At 34.9% G+C, this 24,948-nt stretch overlaps 1 protein-coding gene across 1 annotated transcript in view; it reads right to left on the reverse strand.

The window, feature by feature from the left end:
- LOC110106975 (asparagine synthetase [glutamine-hydrolyzing] 2-like) overlaps positions 1-21,768 on the reverse strand; it is a 32,885-nt gene extending 11,117 nt beyond the window's left edge. The window contains exons 1-3 of the mRNA XM_020837089.2: positions 21,609-21,768; positions 10,353-10,433; positions 10,036-10,257 (exon numbers count right to left, since the gene is read on the reverse strand). Coding sequence (XP_020692748.2) covers positions 10,036-10,257; positions 10,353-10,433; positions 21,609-21,752 — 447 coding nt within the window. The 5' untranslated portion in view covers positions 21,753-21,768. The remainder of the gene's footprint in view (positions 1-10,035; positions 10,258-10,352; positions 10,434-21,608) is intronic.
- Positions 21,769-24,948: the final 3,180 nt, after the last annotated feature.

Below are 24,948 nucleotides of genomic sequence, written 5' to 3' on the forward strand. Positions count from 1 at the left end.
AAGCAAGCAAGAAAAAAAATCATACATTTTAATGTAGAAATAGTGATGACGAATGCAACAGATTGAGTGAGTAGGAATAGGTTGGCTTGCGTGTGATCGATCAGGTTGAACAGTCGGGTTGAATAGACAGATAAGAAGGGAGAGGGGGCCTCGGTTTGGGTAGGGACAGTCGTCTGGAGTCACAGGGGGTTGGGTCGAGCTGCATACAAGTTCAAATGCATAGGAGTAGGTGAGGTTGGACATGTACACGAGCTGGATGGGTTGCGGTGTCAAGTCGTTTGATCTAGGTAGGGATGGACGATGGTCGTGCAAGGGTTTGATTGGAAGCGGACTAGCTAAGTCATGCGCATGAGATTGACGGCTACTGGCTTTGGTCGGATTGCATAAACGGAGAGTGGGGAGGCTTAGATCGGGCTCTTCACATGCTCCACTCCTACTTGAAGCTGAGGGAGATGAGGGGGAGCGAGGGTCGCTAGGGTTCCTGCGTGTGACTGAGGGAAGTCAAGGAGGGAGTTTGATTTCATCTATTGTCATGTGAGGGAGTTACATGAATGGAGGTGGTTATGAGATCGTGGGTAGTGGTTTAGTGGTCAACATGCATTTTGTGGCCTAAGCCTTAAAATTCAAAATTTGTGTTAAGAAAAAATAAAGGTTAAAAATGATTTTAATATAATACATAAATAATATGTTAAATGATGATATATTAAATTTCTATTGAACTATAAAAAAAAAAAAAAAAAGACACAAGACACAAAGTAATAAGTTATAAATTGCGTGAAATATAATTGAAATCCAAATATTACAAAGAGCAAAACAACATAAAATATAGAAATTACATAAAGATGTCATATAACAACAAGTTCAACTCTAAATTTCTTCTTTCTTACTTCTCTACTCATAAAGAATGTTAAAATGGTTGCCAACAACTCAAAAATCATATGCACTGTCATCACCGGGGGAGTCTTTATTTGTGTTATTGTCATAACAAATTAGACTCTCTCCTGCTCATACTGTGAAGTCCAATGCATCCTAATATGATTCTTCATTTATTTCAATCATATTCCTCTTTCATAAATGTTTATTATCAATATAAGATGAGATTAATACCCCAAAATTTTTAGAGGATGTGGTGGTGGTGTGTAGCTTTCAAGTGATTCCTGGCAGCAGCTGCGACGATGGTTGTTGCGGTGAAGGTGGCGGGCTGGATGTCAAGGCAGTCGAGAGGAAGTTGTTGCAAGTCGAAGGTGCATGAATGTATGATTGGTTTAGGGTTTTAGTATAGGATTTAGGTAAGTTTTAATAAAAAAAAATGTATAAATAGGGTGAGACGTACGCATTACACCAACGAGGTGAGACGTGCCTCAAGGAGGGTCTTAGCCAAGTTGACGCACAAACCTCATTAAAAAATCTCGAAACATAAGCCTCAAGGCATTTTTCAATAGAATTACGTTGAGATGGGCCTCAAGGAAAGCCTCTTATTGCACAATTTTAAACAAGGCTAAAAACCAAAAGGTCCAAAGTCAAATACATTCAATGGAAACTCGATTGATAAAGCAAATATATTAAGGCTAAGAGTTTGATCTTGCTCTCTTTTAAATGATCCAAGGGTCTTAGTGACACATCACTTCAACATACAAGTTAAAATATATGTTACATGAAAAATTAAACATAAACCAACTTAATCAAACATGTTGTCTTGCCTGTAAGGTAATGTCGTAAGATTAACCAATCAAGTCGTCTTATCCCTAACAAAGGGTTATAAAAGTCATCCTTATAGAGCATTCAAGATTTAGAATAGCAAGGCCTACGTTAAACTTCCCTCAAAATCTAAAATTATAAATCATGGTTTATTAAGTATCTCTACCAAGTTAATTTAAGTCGTAGTACTCCTATTACAATTCAAAATAGCAAATTAAAATAATTTTTTTTTACTTAACGAGTATTTCAATGGATGTATGTCGCATCTAATAAATTTGGGCCAATAGAAAGCCAATGAGCTCACCAAACTAAACAACTAAGAAAATCATACCTATAAAGTAAGGCAAAAAATCAATTATTGGGTTATTCTTATCCTCAATGTTGTAGGACCCGCTTATAAATATTCCATATGAAGTAAGCTATATCTTAACTAATTTGGACTGACACAAAATAAACAAACCCATTCAATCATAACTTGTGAGACCCAAGCTAATTGATGGTTATATAAACACCTTTAAAAAAAAAGAAGCTAATTGATGGTTATATTGTACCTCCGAGTTCTTGGACATGTCCAAAAGATCTAAACTATTTACTATTTAGTGAACTTAGAAGGCCATCCCTCTATCTTGAATGAGTTGGCATCAAACTCAAAAGAACGTCATTGACACACACAAACACCCACATTAGTCTATTTGGGATATTTGAGAGGAGGCGACCTATTACAATAACAATAACATCATCAAGCCTTTATCCCACTACGTGGGGTCGGCTACATGAATCCTTTTTCTCCATTGTGTCCGATTAAGAGTCAAATTCTCATTTAGATCTAACAAAGAAAGGCGTTACTAACCAAGTCTTTTTAGGTCTATCTCTACCCTTCTTAACATAGGTTAAATCTAATACATCTACTCTCCAAACCGGGTCATCAGAAGGCCATCATTTTATGTGACCAAACCATCTAAGGCGACTCTCTCTAATCTTATTTGCCACTGGAGCTACTCCACCCTTTTCATGTATGTGCTCATTTTGTATCTTGCCTCTAAGAGTAAAGCCACTCATCCACCTGAGCATCCACATCTCGTCAACACTAAACTTAATTTATGCTTCTCTTTTAATAGACAACATTCTGCGCCATAAAGCATTGTAGGTCTAACCACCATTTTATAGAGTTTTCCCTTAAGTTTGCGTCGTACTTTTCTATCACAGAACAAACCCGATGCATTCCTCCACTTCATCCATCCAACTTGAATTCTACTAATAATATCCAATCAATTTCACCATCACTCTGAACAATAGACCCAAGATATCTAAAATGTGTTCTCTTATTAATAACTTGATCGCTCAAAGTCACAAACCCCCCAATAGACCTAGTAAAATTATACTCCATGTATTCGATTTTAGATCTACTTAAACAAAAACCTTTAGGCTCTAAGGTTGACCTCCATAATTCAAGTTTACCTTCAACTCCCTCTATAATCTTATCAAAAACAAGAATATTGTCAGCAAAAAGCATACACTAGGGAACATCCTCTTGCAAATCTCTAGTAAGAACATCCATGACTAAAGCAAAAAGATATTGGCTTAAGGCTGGTCCTTGATGTAATCCAACTAAAATTGAAAAATATTTGGTCAAACCATCTTGTGTTTGAACACAAGTAGCAGCTCCAGCATACATATCCCCAATGACTTGAATATAAGCATTATTAACCCTTCTCTTTTTTGGAACTCTCCATATCACTTCTCCTGGAACTTTACCATATGCTTTCTCTAAATCAATAAATATCATATGAAGATCTTCCTTTTTCTCTCTATACTTCTCCATCAAACCTCTCAATAAATGTATGGCTTCCATAGTAGACCTACCTGGCATGAATTCAAATTGATTTCGAGAAACATTAGTATCGCATTGTAACCTATGCTCCATAACTTTCTTATAGTTTTAAAGTATGACACATCAACTTAGTTCCTTTATAATTTGCACAATCTTGTGCATCACCTTTATTCTTAAAGATAAAAATCAATACACTCATTCTCCACATATCTGACATCTTTTTAGTCTTCAAAATAATATTAAAAAGTTTAGTAAGCCAAGAAATGATGTATTCAACTTGAATCAAAATGCAAAGAGAGAACAATAAAGAGAATCAAGACCCACTTTTAGAAATTTAAGACACCACTTGGAGAACAAAATAGGCTAAATAAACAACTAAATTACAGAATAGAAAAGAAGCGATCATCCAACAAAGCCAAAGCAAAAGAAAGTTAGCAAAAGAAACAAACTAAAAACAAATAAAAGCTATCCTCAGAACATCCTACAAGAGGACTCCTCACTTGCACCGATTGTAGGAATATATATTTCAGATAATGTTTAGATATGCAAACCAAGGGTCCACCATTGCAAAGGGGTCCAACGTCCTTCCAAACTCCTCCAGCAAATGCCACCAAAACAGCCAACAAATCAACCAAAAATAGCCAACAAACTTTACCAACGGAACTAGAAGAAAGATACAGGTGGAGTGGAACTTGCGTAGAGAAGAAAGAGGTTAGAAGCCCAAACGAAGGGTGGAGAAGCTCGCAAGCCTTCCAAGAGGTAAAAGAGGGAATGGACAAAGCTCTCAAGCTTTTCCAAGAAGAACCCGCAGGTCATAGCAACTTTTCTCTCAATATTCACCAACCATTTCTTATCAAAGCATCTCATATATATAGGCAATAGAGGGGAACTAAACAGCTCAAGATTTACTTCAATTCTACCCATAAATGGAGAGTTGAAAAGCCATCTGATTTTTGTACAGAAATTCCAAACGGCACAGCAGATCACAAGGGAAAGTCACGGCTCCAGCACAGAAAACCAGGAGACAAATATCGGGTCCAGCAAAAGCTCATTTCACGGGAGAAAGGGGGGAAGTCACGACAGTAAAGGGAGACAGAAAACCGAGGGGTCAACAGCAACCAAACAGGCAGCAGCAAGCCGTGGGAGAGAAATCCAGAAAAAAACTGCAGCAGCCCCAATTCAAATAGAATATGAAAGAACAAGTTCCACTCACCAAATCTAGCTCCCTATCTTTAAATTTCATAACAAAACATCAGCTCATAATGAGCTTCACCACTAAATGATCATAATGAGCTGGCACAACTAGAATTTCAACAAACCAAGCTCAATCCACTAACAACCAAGGCCCACCCGAAAATCAGTAATCTTCCCCAAAGGACATGATGGACCCCAAAACCAGCAAACCCAAGGTAAGCATAATCCAAACCTTTTCCTACCATGATCATTGAATTTACCACCATCATTGGATAGCATAAAAATAAAACAAAAATAGAAAATATAACTAATATTGTTCAAAACAAAAATAATGCAAAAATCTAAATGCATCAAAAAATTCCTTCATCTCATAAGCATTTGCACATCTTTATTGGAATATCATCATGTCCAACAGTTTTCCCACACTTCATTTACTTTAAAACCTCTCTAAATTCATTTTTAGCAATACGCCAATAAAAATAAAAATATCTATCTTCAATTTGGTGTGTTAAGGTCACTAAAGTCAATCGTATTGTCACAATCTTCGTAGAAAAGCGTAGCAAAATATCTCATCCACCTTTGTTGTATATTATTTTCTAAAAAAAGTACTTTTTGATTTTCATCCTTAATGCACTTCACTTGAACTAAATCCTTACTACTCTTATCTCTTTGTTTTGCTAGATTATTGTTATGCCATGACCGATCCAGGAGAGACCGGTTCAGCCGGCCTTGAGCAAAGGGCCGACCCAAGTTTATAAGAGGCAGACCAAGCCTGGTTAGCCCTCTTAATTTTGTTGCCCATATATGGGTGGGACCCACTCATGATTGTAATTAGTACAGGAGAGGGGGGGGGGAGCTAGGGCTTAGGAGGTGGGGTTGTTTGCTTTAAATAAGAAGAGGAGATTAGAGTTAGGGTTATGCAAACTATTTGGGCTATTCTTATTCTTGGAGTTTGGTGTCTTGGGCTCTAGTTGCGTCTCGAGATTGGGAGAGATAGATCCTCCTCTTGAATTGAGGATCAATTGTATCAAGCTATTTTCCTTCCATTAGTTTCATTCTTGCAATAAAACTACTATTTTCTTTGGTTTTCAATTGGATTTGTGGAGCTTTCTCATTTTTTTTGCTTCTCTTATTAGGCTTTACTTGAGATCTTCAAGTATCTCCTAATACTTATACATATATCTTTCGTCCTTTTTAGTATCTAATCTATTGTATAAATCATTAAAAGCTAAAACCTTTGCATGGCAGATTGCTTTCTTAGACTCCTTACAAACAACTTTATATCTTTTTCAATTTTCAGAATTTTTACATTTAAACCAATTTTTATAACATAGCTTCTTATTTTTTATCTTTTATTACACATTTTGATTTCACAACAAACTATTTTTACTATTAAAAAATTTTCCTTTTGATACTCTAAACACATCCTTTACAATATTCTTAATATTAAAGCAAATATTTCCCACATAACATTAGCTTTCTCATGCACCAACAAAATCTTAAGATCGTGAATCTTACTGTCAAAGCTATTTTTGTTAGAGTTCTTTAAATGCCACCACCTAATCCTAGAACAACAATATACTACATTTTTCATACTCTACCCCTTCATCTTAAAGTCTAAAACTAATAAGCGGTGTTCGTGATATAGGCTTTCACTCGAAATAACTTTACAATCTCTATAATCTAAACGATCTATTTTTCTTATAAGAAAATAATCAATATAAGTTTTATCATATATGTTATTATAAGTGATGAGATGTTCATCTCTATTCTTAAATAAGATATTAGCAATAACAAAATCATGAGCTAGAGCAAAATCTAATATAGTCTTATCACTTTCATTAGTCGCTTCAAACTCATAGTCACCTTGAATGCTTTTAAAATCCTCTACCTCTCTACCAATATATCCATTTAAATTTCCCCAATAAAAACACTTTCTTCAAAATGCATCTTTTGTATTAATTTTTCTAAGTCATTCAAAAATTTTAATTTTGAGCACATATTTAAACCAACTTAAGGAACATAAACACATATATAATATTATAATATTATTATCAACAATAATCTTCAAAGCTATAATTCTATCTCCAATTCTATCAATTTTTACAATATTATCTTTCAAACTCTTATCTATAATCAAACCTACACCATTTCTAACACGACTCTTACTAGAATATTAAAGTTCGAATCCTAAACTATCAATATCGTTAACCTTCTCTCCCACCTATTTAGTTCCCTGAATGCATATAATATTTATCTTCCTATAAATTATAATATCAATTACTTCTATTAATTTGCCTGTAAGAGAACCAAAATTCCACAATCCTAACCTAATTTTAATTTCATGCACTAGCTTTTTGCCCACATCTATCCATGATGTAAGAACCCTTGCATATTTAACACCGCATCCGAGCTCCGATGCACCCGAATGCAGCGGCCCTTGCACACTTCTCATTATATTGAGGCCATACAGCGCGTCGCATCCAAGGAACACCCTAGCATTAACACAATGTATTAAAGGATTCATGTCATGATTATTTGACAAGTTTTATGCTGGTTGTCGACTACCTAACGCAACCCTCAACTTTTCTCATCCAGGACTTGGGACCTAGCAATGGAAATGTTAGAGGTTACCTATTACTTTTAATAAATCTCCCTAGATTTTATGATCCAAAGCCCTCTAATGCTAGCAAACTAGATCCACTAGTATACCTATGATGACACAAACATGAATCTCGATCGGGTTTACCCCCAACACCTTATCCATTTCTTACTCAATTAGTTGTGTTATTTTGCGATAAAATTATCCAGCCAGAGGGTTCGTGCCATATCCCTACAAGCGAGAAATCAATTGATAATGAATTTTAGTAGTACATTTCATAAGATAATTGTTCTTTGTGAGCTAAAGTTATTCTTCAATTCATCATCCTCGTCAAACCGTTGTGGAGTGTGAATGGATTTTGGTTTTAAATTTTTAGTGATGAATTTTGTTTTAAGGATTTAAACTTTCAACAGGATTTGAATTTATGTTTTGAAAGAATCAGAATTTTGAGAGCATTTTGAAAGTAAAATAGCTCTCTCAGGTTAAAATTTCTTATCAAAATAATTACCATAGGGGTGTTTGAGCACTTTTGGAAAACCCACGAAGCATTCTTAGATCTCATATAGGAGTTTGGTGTAAAGATCGGAGCATATGCGGAATAAATTTTAGTATATAGATCGGAGCCAATATAGGGGTTCTAGTGAATCCACGAAGCATTCTTAGATCCCACATTTAGCAGCTTGATATAAAGATTGGAGCACATGCAAAATAAAATTTAACGTATTTTCATAAATGAATTTGAAACATTAATTAATGTTGACCTGCCGTATAAAACAAAAAAAAAAAATAATTACGTACCTGTCCGGCGCCGAATATACATGTATATAATGTAATTTACATTTACAATATATTTGCAATACACTCTTGTGATGTATCTTATAATTATAGTATGCTTGAATGTTATGTTTGAATTTAAAATTTTATTGGCTAGTATGTATAACTTGCTTGTATAATCACAATCTTTATTTACCACAACCACTATAACTCATATTACCTGCCAAAGTTTTCTTTTTGTGCATTACCCAGATAGCCACTAAAGAACATTCCATACATCCTCCCGCTTCCTTGGGCCACATTGGTTGTTTATTACAACATCTACTTTTTTGGAGATATGACAGCTAATCTTTCATTGTCCATAGATATATAAAAAAAAAAAAAAACCCTCAAAGACACTTAAGTTCATCATCGTAATACAATTTGTGATAAAATGTATGTTAGTGTCAACAATAGGAATCAATATGATAACCGATTTAGATTCAAGAATAGTCTCATGTACAACCTTCAACAAGAGGTTCGATTAATAATAATTAATCTTTATCGTTAAGTTCATTTACAGAACATGAATCATGACAATAATAATCCTTATAAAGCAGCTAATCACAAAGATCATATTTCTAAATTGATGGAGGTGACACTTTTGCTTTATTTTTCAGAATTGATTTAGGCTTTTGAATCTTTTGAATATTATAAATTATTGTATGATATGATCTATCATTATGGTAAGTTGGCTTTAAATTTAAACAAACATTGCAAGTCACTTTGTCTTCTAGTGTGATGATAAGGATATGATGGTCAAGATGCTCCACATTGAATGCAAAAATAAATTTCAGTGCTGGAAATCTTGTGTCAGCAACTTGGAACAAATTTGAACTGAAGTTATTGGACCATTTGGTTCACCACGTTGATTAATCCAATACCTCTTACTCCATTCGCTGCATGTTGGACTTCTTTGCAATTCTGCCCACATTGTGTAACCATTCATATGTTAGATGAAAAGTGATTTCTCAAATTAAAAATGTGACTATTTCTACCCGATGTTGTTGGCGAAATGTTGTGTTAGAACATTAAAGGTTGCACTGAGAATGCTCCTATGTGTGGTTGAATGAAAATGAGAGGGAGCGGGAGTGGGCGAGCGAGCGCCTGGAGTCCCTGCATGCAATATAGAGAGGACAGGGAGGGTTTCCTTGCGTGCATGAGTTCAAATTAATAGAGATTGATTCTCCTGGTATTATTACATACGAGATCTTATATGAAGAATATGAAAATGAAGATAAAGTCACCGTGGATATTGATTCTCGTGGTGTTATTAATTTTCAAGTAAAAGTTATCATATATATCATTTCAAACTTTCGTTTTATAAAAACATTTCAGATTAAAATTTGAGGTTTATATCTTTATGATTTTGAATCAAATAAATATATTGATAAAATATTTCATTTTTATTATTTTTATGAATTATTTGTAATTTGTGAGTATTTTATTTTTATGTTTCGAGGCTTACGCCTCAATCTACCTCAAGGCTTCACCTCGCCTCGACTCGCTAAAGCAAAACACCTCGGTTCTCAATTTTTCCGTTTTAAACTTTGAGTAAAACATCAAACAACACTTTCATATGAACACACTTTCAGATGTAAAAAGTTGGGGGGTTTTCCACGATGCATTAATCAAAACAAAAGCACTTCAGAAAATTCATAATAAGCATATATTGAGCAGGATGCCCCCAAATCCACAATCAGTTTCAAAAAAGCTTTGACGAGGACTCTCTGAGATCAAATGCAAGCCCAACCAAATTAAAGTACCAAATTTCTTTGTTTTTTCTCTTTTTTTTTTCCTTTTTTTTTTCTTTTTAAAGACAATAAGGTACTGACTAACAGCAAAAACGGCTACTCTAAGCTTTGAAAACTCAAACGTGAATAACTAATTGGCATACCTTACGACACGTTTCAAGGTGCAACTCCTCCTTATTCGGTGCTTTATGAAAATATAGATAGCCCCCAAATATTTCATCAGAACCTTCGCCAGAAAGAACCATCTTTACACCCAAAGACTTTATTTTCCGAGACATAAGAAACATTGGGGTGCTTGCTCTAATAGTGGTCACATCATATGTCTCTATGTGATAGATGACTTCTTCAAGAGCATCAATACCCTCCTGCCACAAGAAGAAAAGCAAAACAGATTCATATACAACTCATATCTCATTTTCAATTTCCATCTTCATAATATAAGTATTGCCCACCCTACTACCTGAACTGTGAAGTGGAACTCATGATGAAAGGTTCCAAGATAATTTGCAACTTCTCTAGCAGCCTTTAAATCAGGAGAACCCTGTTCAAACGATAAATTCAAGGAGCATATTAATAAACAAAAAGAACTGTCCATTACATCTTTGACAGGCAATCAATGTATTCATTCTCTTCATTCTCCACAAGGACGAATTTGTTGATAACCACGGTATACCAAAATTTCCAAATCCAACCCCGCTCTAACACAACTTGCAAGCTCACACACGTCAACCATATATGTAAGGGTAATACAAGAAATGTGCACTTTTCTGTCCAACTACAGATAGAGAAAATACAGGAGGAGCTAAATTACAATAATGTATGTTGAGAGCATCGTACCATACAACTTTTATTTCTAAATTAGCTACTATAATTATTGTTTAACATCAGCTCCTGTCATCAATCAAAGGATGAAAAAATAACAATATGATATATAAAGTTAACAATCAATGATGCCTACAAAAGCAAATGTGCAAAAACATCTTCAACCAAAAAGCAGCTACAAAGTGGTAAGCCAGTAAACATAATGCAAAGCAAGGTCATCCACCGTGGTTTCAGCTTTTGCTTAAAACACCATTTTCAATTGCTTCAATGGTTTTGCAGTCCATTTTGAATTTTTTATGCACATTTAATTATGTGGGCTCTGAAAATTCGGCCCCGGCCTCCCCGCCGCATTGATTTTGCTTTTTTTTTCGGCGAGGGAGTTTTAATGGAATAAGTTCCGGGGTAAATTTTGGGAAGGCAAATGAGTTTGTAGATAAGACACTACCCAGAGATTTCGCCCTCATTTTGCGAGGACTTTATGATCTGAGTTTTGGTTTCCTATAGGCGCAAGCCCCTATAGTTAATTACCCCTCTCGATCACGAGAGAGAACTTTCGAAAAAGGCTAGTCGTCAATCAGATACGTAGAGAATACGTGGTATCTGGCATATAGTAGCAGCATTGGGTATTGAGATTTGAGGTGTTTAGAGGTTTGGAAATTTGGGAATTTGAATGATTGATATTTGAAAATTTAAAGGTTTTGATATTTAAAATAGAAATTTCACCATCTTTCACTTAAATGGGATGGTGGGGGAATGGATGATAGACCCGATCAAGATCCCATGGTTCCGTCATCCCTGGCCATCGTGGTCCCTGATCTACTTAGTCAGAGGAGGTAGTCGACCCAACCTGACAGAAGGATCCTTATCGACATCAATTGGTTGCTTCATCCAAGGGGACCTTTTAGACCTGGGGACAATTTTGGGACCTTGTGAATGTTTGGGACCTTGTAGACCAGGTGAATGTTTATCTAAAGGGACAATTTGAATCCACCTTAGCTAACAGAGGGCTTTGTGCCCTATCGATCATATTCTATTGATTCATATCACAAGGATTTGAAGCCATTAAGCAGCGTATTGGCTCTGGCCATAACTGGTATTGCGTGGTGCCATTTGGCAGCAAAACCACTCGGTTCAAAGGGCTCCAGGTCATAACCGTTTATCCTGTGGTATCATTTGGCAGCAAAACAGTCAGTTAGAGGACACGTACCACGTCCTTACTGGCAAGAGATTGTTTGAGAATGGATCCTAGTGATATTTTTGACTAGGCATTTGGCTCTTTGTGAGCTGAAGTAAATTTTGATTTGTCCACCTCGGCAAACTGTTGCGAAGGGTGGATGGATTTTACTTAAAGTGTTGATAGATTTTATTTTAATTTTAAATATTTTTTGGATTTTAAGATTTTTTGAATTTTTGTGAGTATTTGAGATAGGATTTGAAAATATCTGTGAACCCCTCCGATTGAGATAAACATTCAACACGGCCATCATCGGGGTGTAGGGTCATTCATTGACTAAACCTTGTCGACCTTATCAACCTGTCAATAGGGGATCGATTTTTATAAGCTTCATGCCTTTGTTTGTGAATTCTATTGATTATAGGCCTTGAAGGCCTAATATGAATGTATTAAAATAAATACATCGGTCATCACAACCGTATATTTGTTTGAAGGTTCGAACCCTGTCGACTCCTATAGATCCTTATAGAAGGATCGGGTTCGAACTTGAATTCACTTATCGACCCGCGCAGCATCCCTAGACGTCACGTGTGTACCAATAACACGTTCATCGGGCCCATGCGGGTGTTTGGGGGTATTTTGTAATTATTGACTGAACCTTATCAACTCCTATTTACTTGCTTAGGAGGATCGGGTTCAGATTTAATAACCCGCGCAACATCCCTAGACGTCACGTGTGTACCAATAACACGCTCGCCGGGGCCCTTGCTGGTTTTGTGATTGCATTTACCCCTTTAAGTGTACCTATGTGTATAAAAACTACGATGCACGTGCGGGGGTACTTTAAAAGTATTTGTATACGCCTTCTGTCCGCTTGCATAGAAGTTGCAGATCCGATGGTGTGGCGTAGCAGCTTCTGAATAAAGGTTTTCGCTGCTTCGTACAAGTAGACTGTCATGCACTACTCGTTGCTTTCTGCAAGTGGATCGTAGTGCACTAACGAATCTCCTACTTTTGTCATTGATTTCTTTGTATGTTGATTGGAGGAATCTCCTATATTTGCTTGCATGTTGACTGATATTAATTGTGGAAGGATTATGTGTCACTTTGAACTTGATGTTTGTGTATTCATCTAAAATTCCTTCCTTCTTCGTGGTTGATAAGGGGGGGTCAAAACAAAATGAAATTTTTTTCCTTGGGCTGCTTGCTGATTTCTGTTTTGGTGTAGTAGTTGCTCTCGGGTGAGCCTTGGATGCTTGGTGTTTAGCTTAAAAAATGATGGGTTCTACTTGGTGCTAGCTCATTAGTGTTGAGCTGAAGCTTAGCTCAATGATTGGGGGATTTATTGTACTTCCTAGCTCATTAATGCAAAAAGGTATGATAATATTTCTTGGATTCATTGTGGAGTGGACTTGCCTCTTCTCCTCCCCTATGTCTTCTCGGTTTCCTGTGCTGGCTGGTTTTCCCGTGCCAGGCCCCTTTGTTTCCTGTGCTGGCTGGAGTTCTTGTGCCCTGGTGCTTGGCCTCCTGTGTTGGTTTTTCAGGTCTCCTGCTGGCTATTTTCCTGTGGCATTTTGGGGGGAATTTTCGTGATTTTCACCATGTTTTCTATGCAGTTTTTTGCTGCAGTCTTTGCTGTCTTTTAACATTCTACTTGGTGACTTTTGGCCTTTCATTTTCCCAATTCCTTTGGCTTTGGTTGGAGGTGATATGGCTACTTGTCTACCTTCTTTTGCCTATAAAAGAGAGTTGTTTTAGCATAAAAAAGGTTGTTGATGATTGTGAGTAAAAACTCTACAAAAACCTAAGGGCTTCTTCTTGGAAAAGCTTGAGAGCTTGTTCCATCCCCTTATTCTCTTCTCTATTTCGTCTTGGCTTCTAACCTATTCTTCTCTACGCAAGTTCCACTCCACTTGTATCCTTCTTCTTGGAAAACTACTACACTCATTGTATGCTAATTATTATTGTCCGCAAGTATGTCATTGTATTCTTTACAACCATTGTTGATTGTTAATGATGGACGAGCCTTGTTGAACATCATAAATCTTCCACTGCCATGTGAAGATGGTTCAAATGTTGGTGTAGCAAACTTGCTTAATAACATGTTCATCCCAATCAATGTCACGACATATTGATATCTCAATGAAATTTCATGTCTTGATTGCAATCATATTATTGTACTTTCCAATCAACCTTTGCTTATGGATAGATTGCATTCATTGTGTATCTTCCATTTCAATTAACTGTGTTCATCTTGCAAACATAGATAATTTGAGTCTGGCTCATGGATGATTTAAAGGTCTTATAGTATCATTGGCGATCAACATTACAACAATATTTGAAGAGAACTTTGAATCAATCATTGACAACCAAATTATACTTTTCTGTCACTTCGCTTTCATCATTCGTAGGCGAGACATGTTCAACTTTCTCACTCACATTTGTTGGTGCCTCACTACAATCATTAGCATCAATAATCCACAAAGGTTTGATGTGATCATTTACAAATCATCTTGACTTTGTTGTTCATGAGTGAGAAGTTAGTGAGTTCTTGCTTGTTTGCTAGTTGAATTCTACTTGCAAACTCCTTAACTTCGAAGAAGGTCTAATGCATATGATAAGTTCGATATCATCCTTTATTTGTATTCTAATTGAAGTAGTCACTTCTCAATCTTCATTAAAGATCATTCAAATTCATACCTTCGTTACTTGTTCATCAAGTCCAAATTGGATTCATACTCCAAACTTCTTATCCAATTTGTAAATTTGAGGCATTGTCATTTGATTCAAACTTTTATTGATCATTTAAGTTCCAATTAAGTCCAAGTCCAAATTGTTTGAATTTGAGTACAATTCAGACTTAAGATGAGTCTCTTCCCTTCATTCGAATCCTCTGCAGTTCATTGTAGTTCCCATCTAGATTCAAATCCAGTTTGAGTTCAACTATTCAAGTCAAGCTTGAATGAAGTTCTTTTGGTTGAGCTTTGATTCAAGTCCTCATTGGTCAAATTACAAGTCCTCATGATTGTTCAAGTCATGATCAAATGAGGTTCAAATTATAGTGTATCCTTTTATATTTTTCATTTAGGCTCAAATTGAATTAAAGCTCTTTATATCATTTTGAAATTCATAAGTCCCTTTCACTTGGTTCAAACCAAGTTCAAATGCATGTCCACAAGTCCTCTGTTGTTCTTGTAGAGTTCGAGTTCAAATCATTTGAGTCCTTACTTAATTCAGTCTTATGCTATCTTTTATATTCACTTAAGGTTGAGTTCACTTAAGTCCCATTTGTTCAATCAAGTTCAGGTACGGCCTCGTATTCACCCAAAATTTCGGCAGCCTCCCGGAGTCTCCCCCGTTTAGGGAAAAACTACGAGAAACTGAGTCTTCCCACCACGCGCAATAAAGGCATGTATGGTAGGTGTCCTCAGACGAGGACACCGCGGCCATGATCTTTCTTCCCACCACGCGCAATAAATGCGTGCATGGGGTCTTTAAGGTACCTGTTTAAAAAGGCAGTTTGCTTTCTCCCCGCTCGTGGGTACTTATGAGTGACCCCGCCTCGCCGTAGGTGCCGCACCGAGGTCCCATCCCACCACGCGCAATAAAGACATGCATGGGTGGTTTTCCAGTCCGCTACAAACTTCGAGAGCGGGAATCTGAGTTTTAGAAATATTCGTACCTTCGCGGGGTTGGCGTGTAGATCAGGGCAGGAGAAGACATTTGCACTTTGCTTCTTTCTTTTTTTTTTAGAATTTTAAAGCAGGATTCACGGAATCGAGGTTGTCATAGCAGGATTCGCGGCTGTTTTGATGTGAGCGGCGCCGTATTCAGTGAGATTTAAAGCAGGATTTCGGCAGGGTTCGTGGATCCGCCGGGTATGAGGTTTGTATACTAGATTTCTTGCTTCTTTCCTTTTTTGTTCTTTGTATATTGGTCAACAAATTATTATCAGAACTTAGAAGTATCTTAAAAAATCTTAAAAAGTAAAAGTGGTGGAAACTATAAAAATTTATAGTAAAATCTGCTTGATGAATCTAGATAGTTGATAAATCATGTAACAGTAAATATATGTTTTTAAAGAAAAATTTAAATACCTCATCATACCTATGTGATATTAAATATAATATATGTAATTATTGTTGGATCCAAATCTTTCCATGGATGATACCTGACCCTAATTGCAAGCTAACTCTGAGAGAATGACATGACAACCTGTGTGAGAATGGAGGGAAGAATCTACTATCAAAGATTTGTAGTACAAGCGCTCAAGATGCCAAAAAGATCTCAAATGCTACTTTTCACACTTTATTTGTAGGGATCTAAGGACTTCAAGGAAAGGTTATGTTTATAAAGAAATAAAAAATACAATGCTTTATAGACTCCCAACATAGACTACCTTAAGCACGGGTTGCCATTTGGCTAGAAGGACAATATTAATCCTCAATGATTTGCCTCGAGGCAATTTTAGTAGTTCCATGTATGCGTTGGTGAGTTCATTCAACAAGGAGTACCCTAAACACGTGTGGCTATTTAATTGGCCAGAATGATTATATGACTCCCAAATGGTCTATCTTGAGGCAAGTTTAGTAGTTCCATGTATGTGTTGGTGAGTTCATTAGTATTAGGGTTGTATTGAACGAGTACTAAACTAGAGGGATCTATGATTGATGGATACCTTGAAGTCTTCAACAACCTGTGGTGGAGCCATGAATTACCTAGGAGAGGAAGACGATTGAACTAGTGTTGCAAGGAAGGCGAGCTTCGTAGTCACATGATCAAGAAAGGGTGAGTTGAGTGTCTGTTAGGTCGATTCTCACTAAACCGGTCCATCCGGCCCAAGAACAAGCATGTCCACCCCATAAGAGTTTCCGCCCAAGGGTCTAGTGGACCCCACTAGGAAATCCATTAAGGAAGGAGGGGGCAGCTAGGGTTGGAGAGAAATTTTGAATTAGGTATTTGAATTTATGTATTAAATAGGAAGAAATTTTTAGGGTTATGGTTATCTGATAATTTGTGGCTGATTTAGCGTCTTTGGTTCTTGACATCTTGGGAAAGCTTCATCTAGGGATTGGGAGAGATCAATCCTCCTCTCGAATTGAGGATCAATTGTATCTTGATATTTATTCTGTTAGTTTGATTTCTGCAATAAAAAGTACTATTTTGTTTATTTTTTCCATTGGATTTGTGAACTGTTCTTGTTGTTTTTGTCTCTATTGCTAGGGTTTACTTGAGACCTTCAAGTATTTCTTAACAAATTGCTATCAGAGCAGATTTTAGGACCTTTTGTGGGCTTTTTCTGTGAAAATCAGCAGCTGCTTTTTGGTCGGAGGAAGGAATAATTGATATTTTTTGGGTCAAGATTCATATTTTTTAACCTACAAAAATCTGGGTATTGATGGCGGCCAAGAAAGTGGACGCATTGGAAGAACACCTCGAAGGGGAGATGAGCCAAATGAAAGCAAAGGTGGAATATCAAATTTCATACATGGAAGACAGTTTCTAATCTCCATGAGATGGTGAAGAATGTATTAGAAAATCAAATTCAAATGGCGGCATCAAAGACAAAGGGGCCGGTGTGGAGGACTATGAATTCTGAATTTCATAGGAGGGAAAAATGATGTGGAGATTATGAGGAGAAAGGGGTAGGTATGGAGAGAGGTATGGTTATGGGGGGCATGAACCAAGGGGTGCTGGTTGGGAAAGAAAAGAAGGGGATTATGGTAGGAAGGGTGTTGATTTTGAAGAAAGGAGGGGAGAAGGCAAAGAGGGGTTTTAATTTGTTAAATTATAAATACTATTTAATATTTTATTCTAAATGTATTAAATTAATTTATTTCATTATTTAAATATTTTTAGAAATTAAACCAGCCAGTTTAAGGGAACCGGGACCTATTCACCAACGAGGTTCTGGTCGGTTCATCCCGATTTGATACAAAACTGATTTTCAAGTTAAACCAGACTGGCCTATCCAATCTGATTTTTATAATCTTGCATAATGTGAAAAATTAAGTAAAATATTATCCTAGGATTAGATTAGATATTTAAAGAATACTAACAAAAATATTTTTAAGAGTAAAATTCAAGATATAAAGATTTTGATTGTGCACGAATAAGCTAATGTTATGTGCAAAAAATAGCTGGTGAAATTAAAAATGTTGCATAAAATGTGTTTTAAGCATAAAAAAGAAAAGCCCCTAAATTTAAGAATAATTAATTATAGAATTAAAATGTGCAAGAAAAAATAAAAAATAAGAAGCTTTATTATAATATTAGTTTAAAGGTAAAAACTCAAAAAATTGAAAAAAAATATAAAGGGATCCATAAGGAATCTAAGAAAGTAATATATTATGTAAAGAATTTAGCTTTTAATGATTTATATAATAGATTAAATACAAAACAGAACAAAAGATATATGGATAAGTTAGCCAAGCAAAGATATAATAGTAATAATTTAGTTCAAGTGAAGTGCATTAAGGATTAAGATAAAATGTTGTTATTAGAATAATATATTCAACAAAGGTAGATAAGATATTTCAATAAACATTTCAATTAAGATTGCGAAAATATGATTGACTTTAATGACCTTAGCACCCAAAATAAAAATATATATTTTTATTTTTATTTTTATAGCGGTATTAATAAAATCGAAATTCGAAAGGATTTAAAAAAAATGATGTGTGAAAAAAACTATTGGGTCTGATGATATTCCAATAGAAGTGTGTAAAAGCTCTTAGGAGGTGTAGGAATTTTTTGGCACGAGAACTTTTTTAATATTATTTTGAAGACTAAAAAAGTGTTAGATGAATACAAAATGACAGTGGTAATTCATATTTAAAAAAAAAAAAGGTGATGCACAAAAGTGTGCAGATTACAGAGAAAATAAGTTAATGTGTCATACATTAAAACTATGCAGGAGAGTTATTGAGCATAGGTAGTGACGTGATACTAATGTCTCTCAAAATCAATTCCAAGAGTAGTGCTCTTGAGAGTTCTAGAAAATAAATGAGTCGTTGATGCTTATATTCAAGTCATTAAAAGATATATAAGCATGAGTTGTTATTTGTGTTCAAACACAAGGTGATTTGACCAAGTATTTTTCCATTTCAATTGAATTACACCAAGGATTAGTTTTAAGGCCATATCTATTTGCTTTAGTCATAGATGTTCTTACTGGACATTTGCAAGAGAATGTATCCTAGTGTATGTTGTTTGCTTATGATATTCTTCTGGTCGATAAGACTAAAGGAGTTGAAGGAAAACATGAATTATGGAGGTCAACCATAGAATCTAAATTATTTGAGTAGATATAAACTAAATACATGGAGTTTAATTTTAGTAATAATAGATCTAGTGTGGGATTGTGAATTTGGGCAATCAAGTCATTTAAAAAAAGTACACGTCTTAGCTATCTTGAGTCTTTATTCAAAGTAATGATGGACTAGATGGGGATATTATTAATGGAATTTAAGTTGGATGGTCGAAATGGAGGAATGCATCAGGCATGTTGAGTGACAAAAAAGTATCCCTCAAACTTAAGGGCAAATTCTATAAGATGGTGGTGAGGTTTGCAATTTTATGGCACAAAATGTTGATCATTAAAAGACAATCATAAAATTAAATTAAGTGTTGCAAAGATGAGGATGCTCAAGTGTATGAGTAGCTTCATGCTTAGAGACAGAATGAGAAATGAGTATAACATGAAAATATTGGAGTAACTCCAGTGGCACATAAGATTATAGAGTCTCCTTAAATGATTTGGACACAAAAAACCTCAGCTTTCAAAAAGTACTAGACATATTAGAGAGTAGATGGTTTGGACACAGTTAAGAGAGTAGATGTACTAGATTTAGCCTATGTTAAGAAAGGTAGAGGTACACCTAAAGAGACTTGGTTAGAAAATATTAAAAATGATCTTTTTTATTAGATTTAAATGAAAATTCGACTCTTAACAGAATATAATGGAGAAAAATTATTAATATAGATGATCTCATATAGTGGGATAAAAGCTTGATATTTTTGTTATTGTTAAAAAAAGTAGTATTGATATGAGTAAAGTGTGTACTTGGGCACTCACCCAGATGTAACTATAAGGATTTTTGAAAAATTTCTAACTTTTCAACTCGCTTACAACTAAACTATGAGTGAGCACGTAGCTCAGTGGTTCATAAGCAATTAGCTAATTCAACTACAATGTAACTCGGTGGTGACCAGATAAATGGAATTTCAAAAAGAGCTAGGCAACTCGACCACGAGGCGAATATCACCTAACTCGGCCTTAATGCAGGTTGGACGTTAGTAAGAAAAGCTAGTTAAAAGAACTCAGCAATTTTGAATATGTAATTGGATAATTGAATAAATATCGAGTTAACTCGACATTAATAAAAGCCCATCTAAGGAATTAAAAAAAAGCTTAATAATTGATATTTGAAAGAAAGCTTCGCACTGAAAAGATTATGATTGAACTTGCCATAAGAGTAAAGACTCCTGGACTCAATGTGAGTGTCATCTGATTTATCAATTGTAAAAAGCAATTGTCTTGTAGTATTATGTGCAAGGGTACGACATTGTTATCATCATTATCTGGTACTCACTTTTAACACTGCTCACATCATTTTCACGGAAATATGCAGCAGTAGGCTGCAAGATGTAACAAAAGGTGGCTTGACTAAGGTTGGAAATTTAGTAGGGTTAGTGGTAGGTTTTTGGTGCTTGAATTTGAATGACAGTTGGTTTGGCAAGGTGTAGAAAGTTTTGTTGGGTTTATATGTGAGGGAGCAGATTTTTTGGAAGGTTAAAAGATTGTTCTGGATTCAAATTTGAAGCTGCAAGTGTACATATTTGAAACAAAGTAGCTGATTGGTTAGGAATGAAGTTAAGAGACTGTTGGAGGAAAGGGGGGGATGCTATGAGATGGATGGTGTGCATGGGGCATGCATGGGGAGAAAAAATGCTAATATTTATGAACAAAAGGAAAGATCACGGGTAGAAAGAGAAAAGAAGCTGAGAAAAAAGGCACCTTAAGAACTCTTAAAAACAACTTAAAACATAAAATTCTTAAGATTTAAAATTTATTGCATACGATAAGGAAAAAAATGCCATTATTATAATAACTTCTGCTCTATACCAACTTGAAAGACATCTCAAGTCTGACATTGGAACAAGGACATCACATCTCATAAGAGTTCTAAGATTTCCACTTGATCAAGACATCACGTCTACGACACAGAATTTTCCTCATTCATAAATCATCCAACAACATCTCAAATCATCTTAACGATCCCTATTTAGTAGAATAGCAATTGACTAAAATAACTACAACAAAAATAAATAATAAACTTTAGATGAGATAATCAATTAACAAAATAGGTTCAACACCCTAAGGATATAAATAAACATAAACATAACCAATAAATAGATGAGCATTATCAGGCGCCATCATCAAGCTCATAGTGAACAATTAAAACCCAGCCTCATGTCCCAAATTCTTTTCTATCTAGCAATGTAAAAAGCCAACTGGGTAAAGGCAATGTTAGGTCGATAGTTGAAATCATGGTCAAGAGCCAAGTCACAATCCAATATTGAAATTTTCTTTATAAATTTCATGCAATCTATTCTAAGTTTTGTTAAGGAGACTTGAAGAAAATAAACTTATCATCGAACCACCATAAAATCAAGATTAAAATGATTTTAAGTTGTAGCACTAAGAAGCCAGAGAACCTTTAACCCTATGCAGAACGTGTGTAGCTTAGATCCCCATTGTCTAGCAAATTTTGACTCGCTCAGATAGCGGGAAGCAACAGAAGCAACAAGAGAAGAGTCTAGTCCACCAGACAACAGAACACCGAATGGTACATCAGTCATGAGCCTCTTTACAACTGCCTGCATGATAAAGGAAATAGAGTAAACAACAGACCAGTATGAAAGAAAATAAGTAAAAACGGTTCATCAAATTAAATTTGAGACACAATACCACAACACTAAAATGAATGTACTCAACTGGTAGTATCCCAAATCATACTGAGAAGCACAGGGATATTACAGTTGTGGAAACTCTAGGGAGCATAAAATAAAGTTATAGATGGAAAAAGGCTTGAGTCACATCACAGAACTCTGAGAGTAAAGTTGATTTTATACCAGCAAGATCAATGAACACTTTTTTGCATTAAGGCAATCATTTAAAACTAAAGACCATATTCATGTACACATGATTCGCAAGCTGATCGAGTTGAACAAAACAACAAGAAAGGCAACATGGTTTAGCAGAAGGCAAACTCAAATGTCCCCAATCCATCATTCACCAAATGAAGCGCTTCCAGAATGCTGAAAATGATCCATTTGTGACACATGGAAACAACTGACACACAATAGATAGAATATGCGAAAGCATTTATAAATAATTTATAAAAATATAAATAAATAATAAGTAAATAAAAGAAAAATACTAAATAATAATAATAATAAACCAATCAAAAATAAGTTAAATTTATATAATAATACTAATAATAAATGTTTAAGATATATATATTCTTCTTTTTACTTTACGAACATGCTGCCAACCTCATGCAAGGTGTGTGGAATGGCCTCGCCACACTGTATAATTCTCATGCATGTTTTTCTTGATGCAATAGGGAGTTTATTTTGCTTTTATATGTGCTACATTTGCGAAGGGAACTCCTAAGTATGTTTGGACACATGCATGTTTTGCTTGATGCCAAGTGGACTTTATTTTGTTAAATATACAGTTATATGCATTTGTTATTTGATTTGATGATAACAAATTCAATGTGGTGTCATCTAATAGTTTGCTAAGTGTTTGCTTTCAGAGATCGTCATTTTACAGTAACCATCGAGATGATGAGAAGAATTTCTACCTAATCGAGATGATGGGAAGAATTTACTAGCTAATTGAGGATGTGACTAAATGGGGGAATTCTAAAATTTGAAGACTGAAGACTCCAAGACTTGCGGTATAACTAAGTGTTTGATGTTTAGTTTATTTGATCAAGTCGATTTACCAAAAGGTCACAGAGATGATGTACACATAATAAAACAATTAATTTATTTAAAAGTTAGTTTCAAAAATAAAAAAAATCGTTCTATAATTTTTGGAAAATTATTTGGGTTGATTTTGTATTTATCACATTATTATGCTACTTTTCTTAATGAGAAAATTAATTTAAATATTATTTATCTTTGTGATCATACGGTTAATAGGCACATCTTTTGATGTTGATCACTCTTATGGCTTAACAAGTTCATTTGATTTCATGTCTTTCTTTTTATTCATTAAAAATGCTATGTAAATTATTTCACTATTTTCTTAAGGAAAACAGTTCGCTTCGCATATCTATGAAATTTCTAATCATGTGTTTTGCAAGTTGGCAAATATACTTGATTTTACTTCGCTTACTCACTTCATCAAATTTGTCAAAATATGTAACCTTGAATCTTTTAATCATTAAATACATGATTATTTAACACAAGTAAAATAATTAGTATTTGATTTTATCACCATAATCTGAAACACAAACACACACACATATATATTATGTCCATACACACCCCTTTTCTTCTCACAAGAGGAGAATAACATTTTTACTCCTATGAATCTTTTAATCATTAAATGCATGATTATTTAACACAAGTAAAATAATTAGTATTTGATTTTATCACCATAGAATCTGAAACACAAACACAAACACACACACATATATATATAAGCATTATACTTAAATCTTTCACTTATTTAGGTTATATGCAACTAGTCAAGCCCTCATACTAGCTACAAAACCTAAAAGATAATTGGAGCTAGTCCGGTTTTGTTGACCTACATGTATGCATCATAAAGAGGATTTTATTTGATGACAAATCAAATGTCAAGGTGTAGGTTCTCTCCAAACATTGCAAGCTTTATTTCTTTTCATAAAATCATGTATCATGACAAAATTGGCATGAAATGCGGGAACTCGCGTTAGTAAAGAACTTGTGGATGTTTCTAAAAGCTTTGTTTGAATGTGTGAAATGTGTTCAATATTGTTTGAAATGATATATGGCTAGTTTGTTGTAGGATTTAACATAAATCCTCCCAAAGATTTATTTCGTAAATCCTAGGACAAGCAAAACCTACTGTTTTGTGTATATTGCAAGCTTATAGAGATATCAACTATGTTGCACTGATACGGATACGGCGACACGGATACGACACGATACGGATACGGGATACGTCAATTCTTAAAAATACAGGATACGGGTACGGCGCAGACACGATATTATAATTTATAATCATACATAAAAATTAAGAAATCAATCAAAGCATAATATTTGAACCAAAAAAAATGACAAGAACATCATTTGTAGCCTTGTAACTTATAATATCAAAATATAAGTAAGCATTAAATGTCTAGTACAACAACAAAAGCATAAACATAAATTATCTAGCACAAGGAGTTTCAATTATTCAATAGAATGAATGATATAATTATCTTCTTCAATGGTTTGTCTTTGAACTTCTATATCATCTTTAATAAATATCATAGCTTCTAATTCAAGCTCATCAAGTGAAAGATTAGTAACTTTTAATATTTTCATATCATCAAGAGACTCAAATCCATCTCAGAAATAAGAGAATCTTGCTCGCAACTGCGGAAGTAAATACGACACGTCTTTTTTCTTCGGATTCTTTTTGTTTTTCAATGGACACGCGTATCGGATACGTGTGTCCTTTTGAAATTAAATAATATTTTAATTGGATACGGCTTTGGCGTATCCGACACGCATCGGTGGAGTATCGGAGGCATATCCGTGTATCGGTGTATCGGATACAGCACGCCATCATAAATAGGTGTATCGGTGCAACATAGGATATCAACAAGGGACCAATTGCTCTTTTGTGTAAAATTGTTAAAATTGGAAATCATCTTCACACTTCTGATAAACCAAATCATGCTAAAGTTGATTCAAATCTCCTCTAAAAGCTGTAGATATATTTCCTATCTTATCATGAACTCAAAGAAAAACTTCATAGGTCTCTTGCCAAGATCATTAAATTTTCTAAAAC

The sequence above is a fragment of the Dendrobium catenatum genome, unplaced genomic scaffold (genome assembly GCF_001605985.2).
Source record: "Dendrobium catenatum unplaced genomic scaffold, ASM160598v2 fragScaff_scaffold_1118, whole genome shotgun sequence".
In the NCBI taxonomy this organism is placed as follows: Eukaryota; Viridiplantae; Streptophyta; class Magnoliopsida; order Asparagales; family Orchidaceae; genus Dendrobium; species Dendrobium catenatum.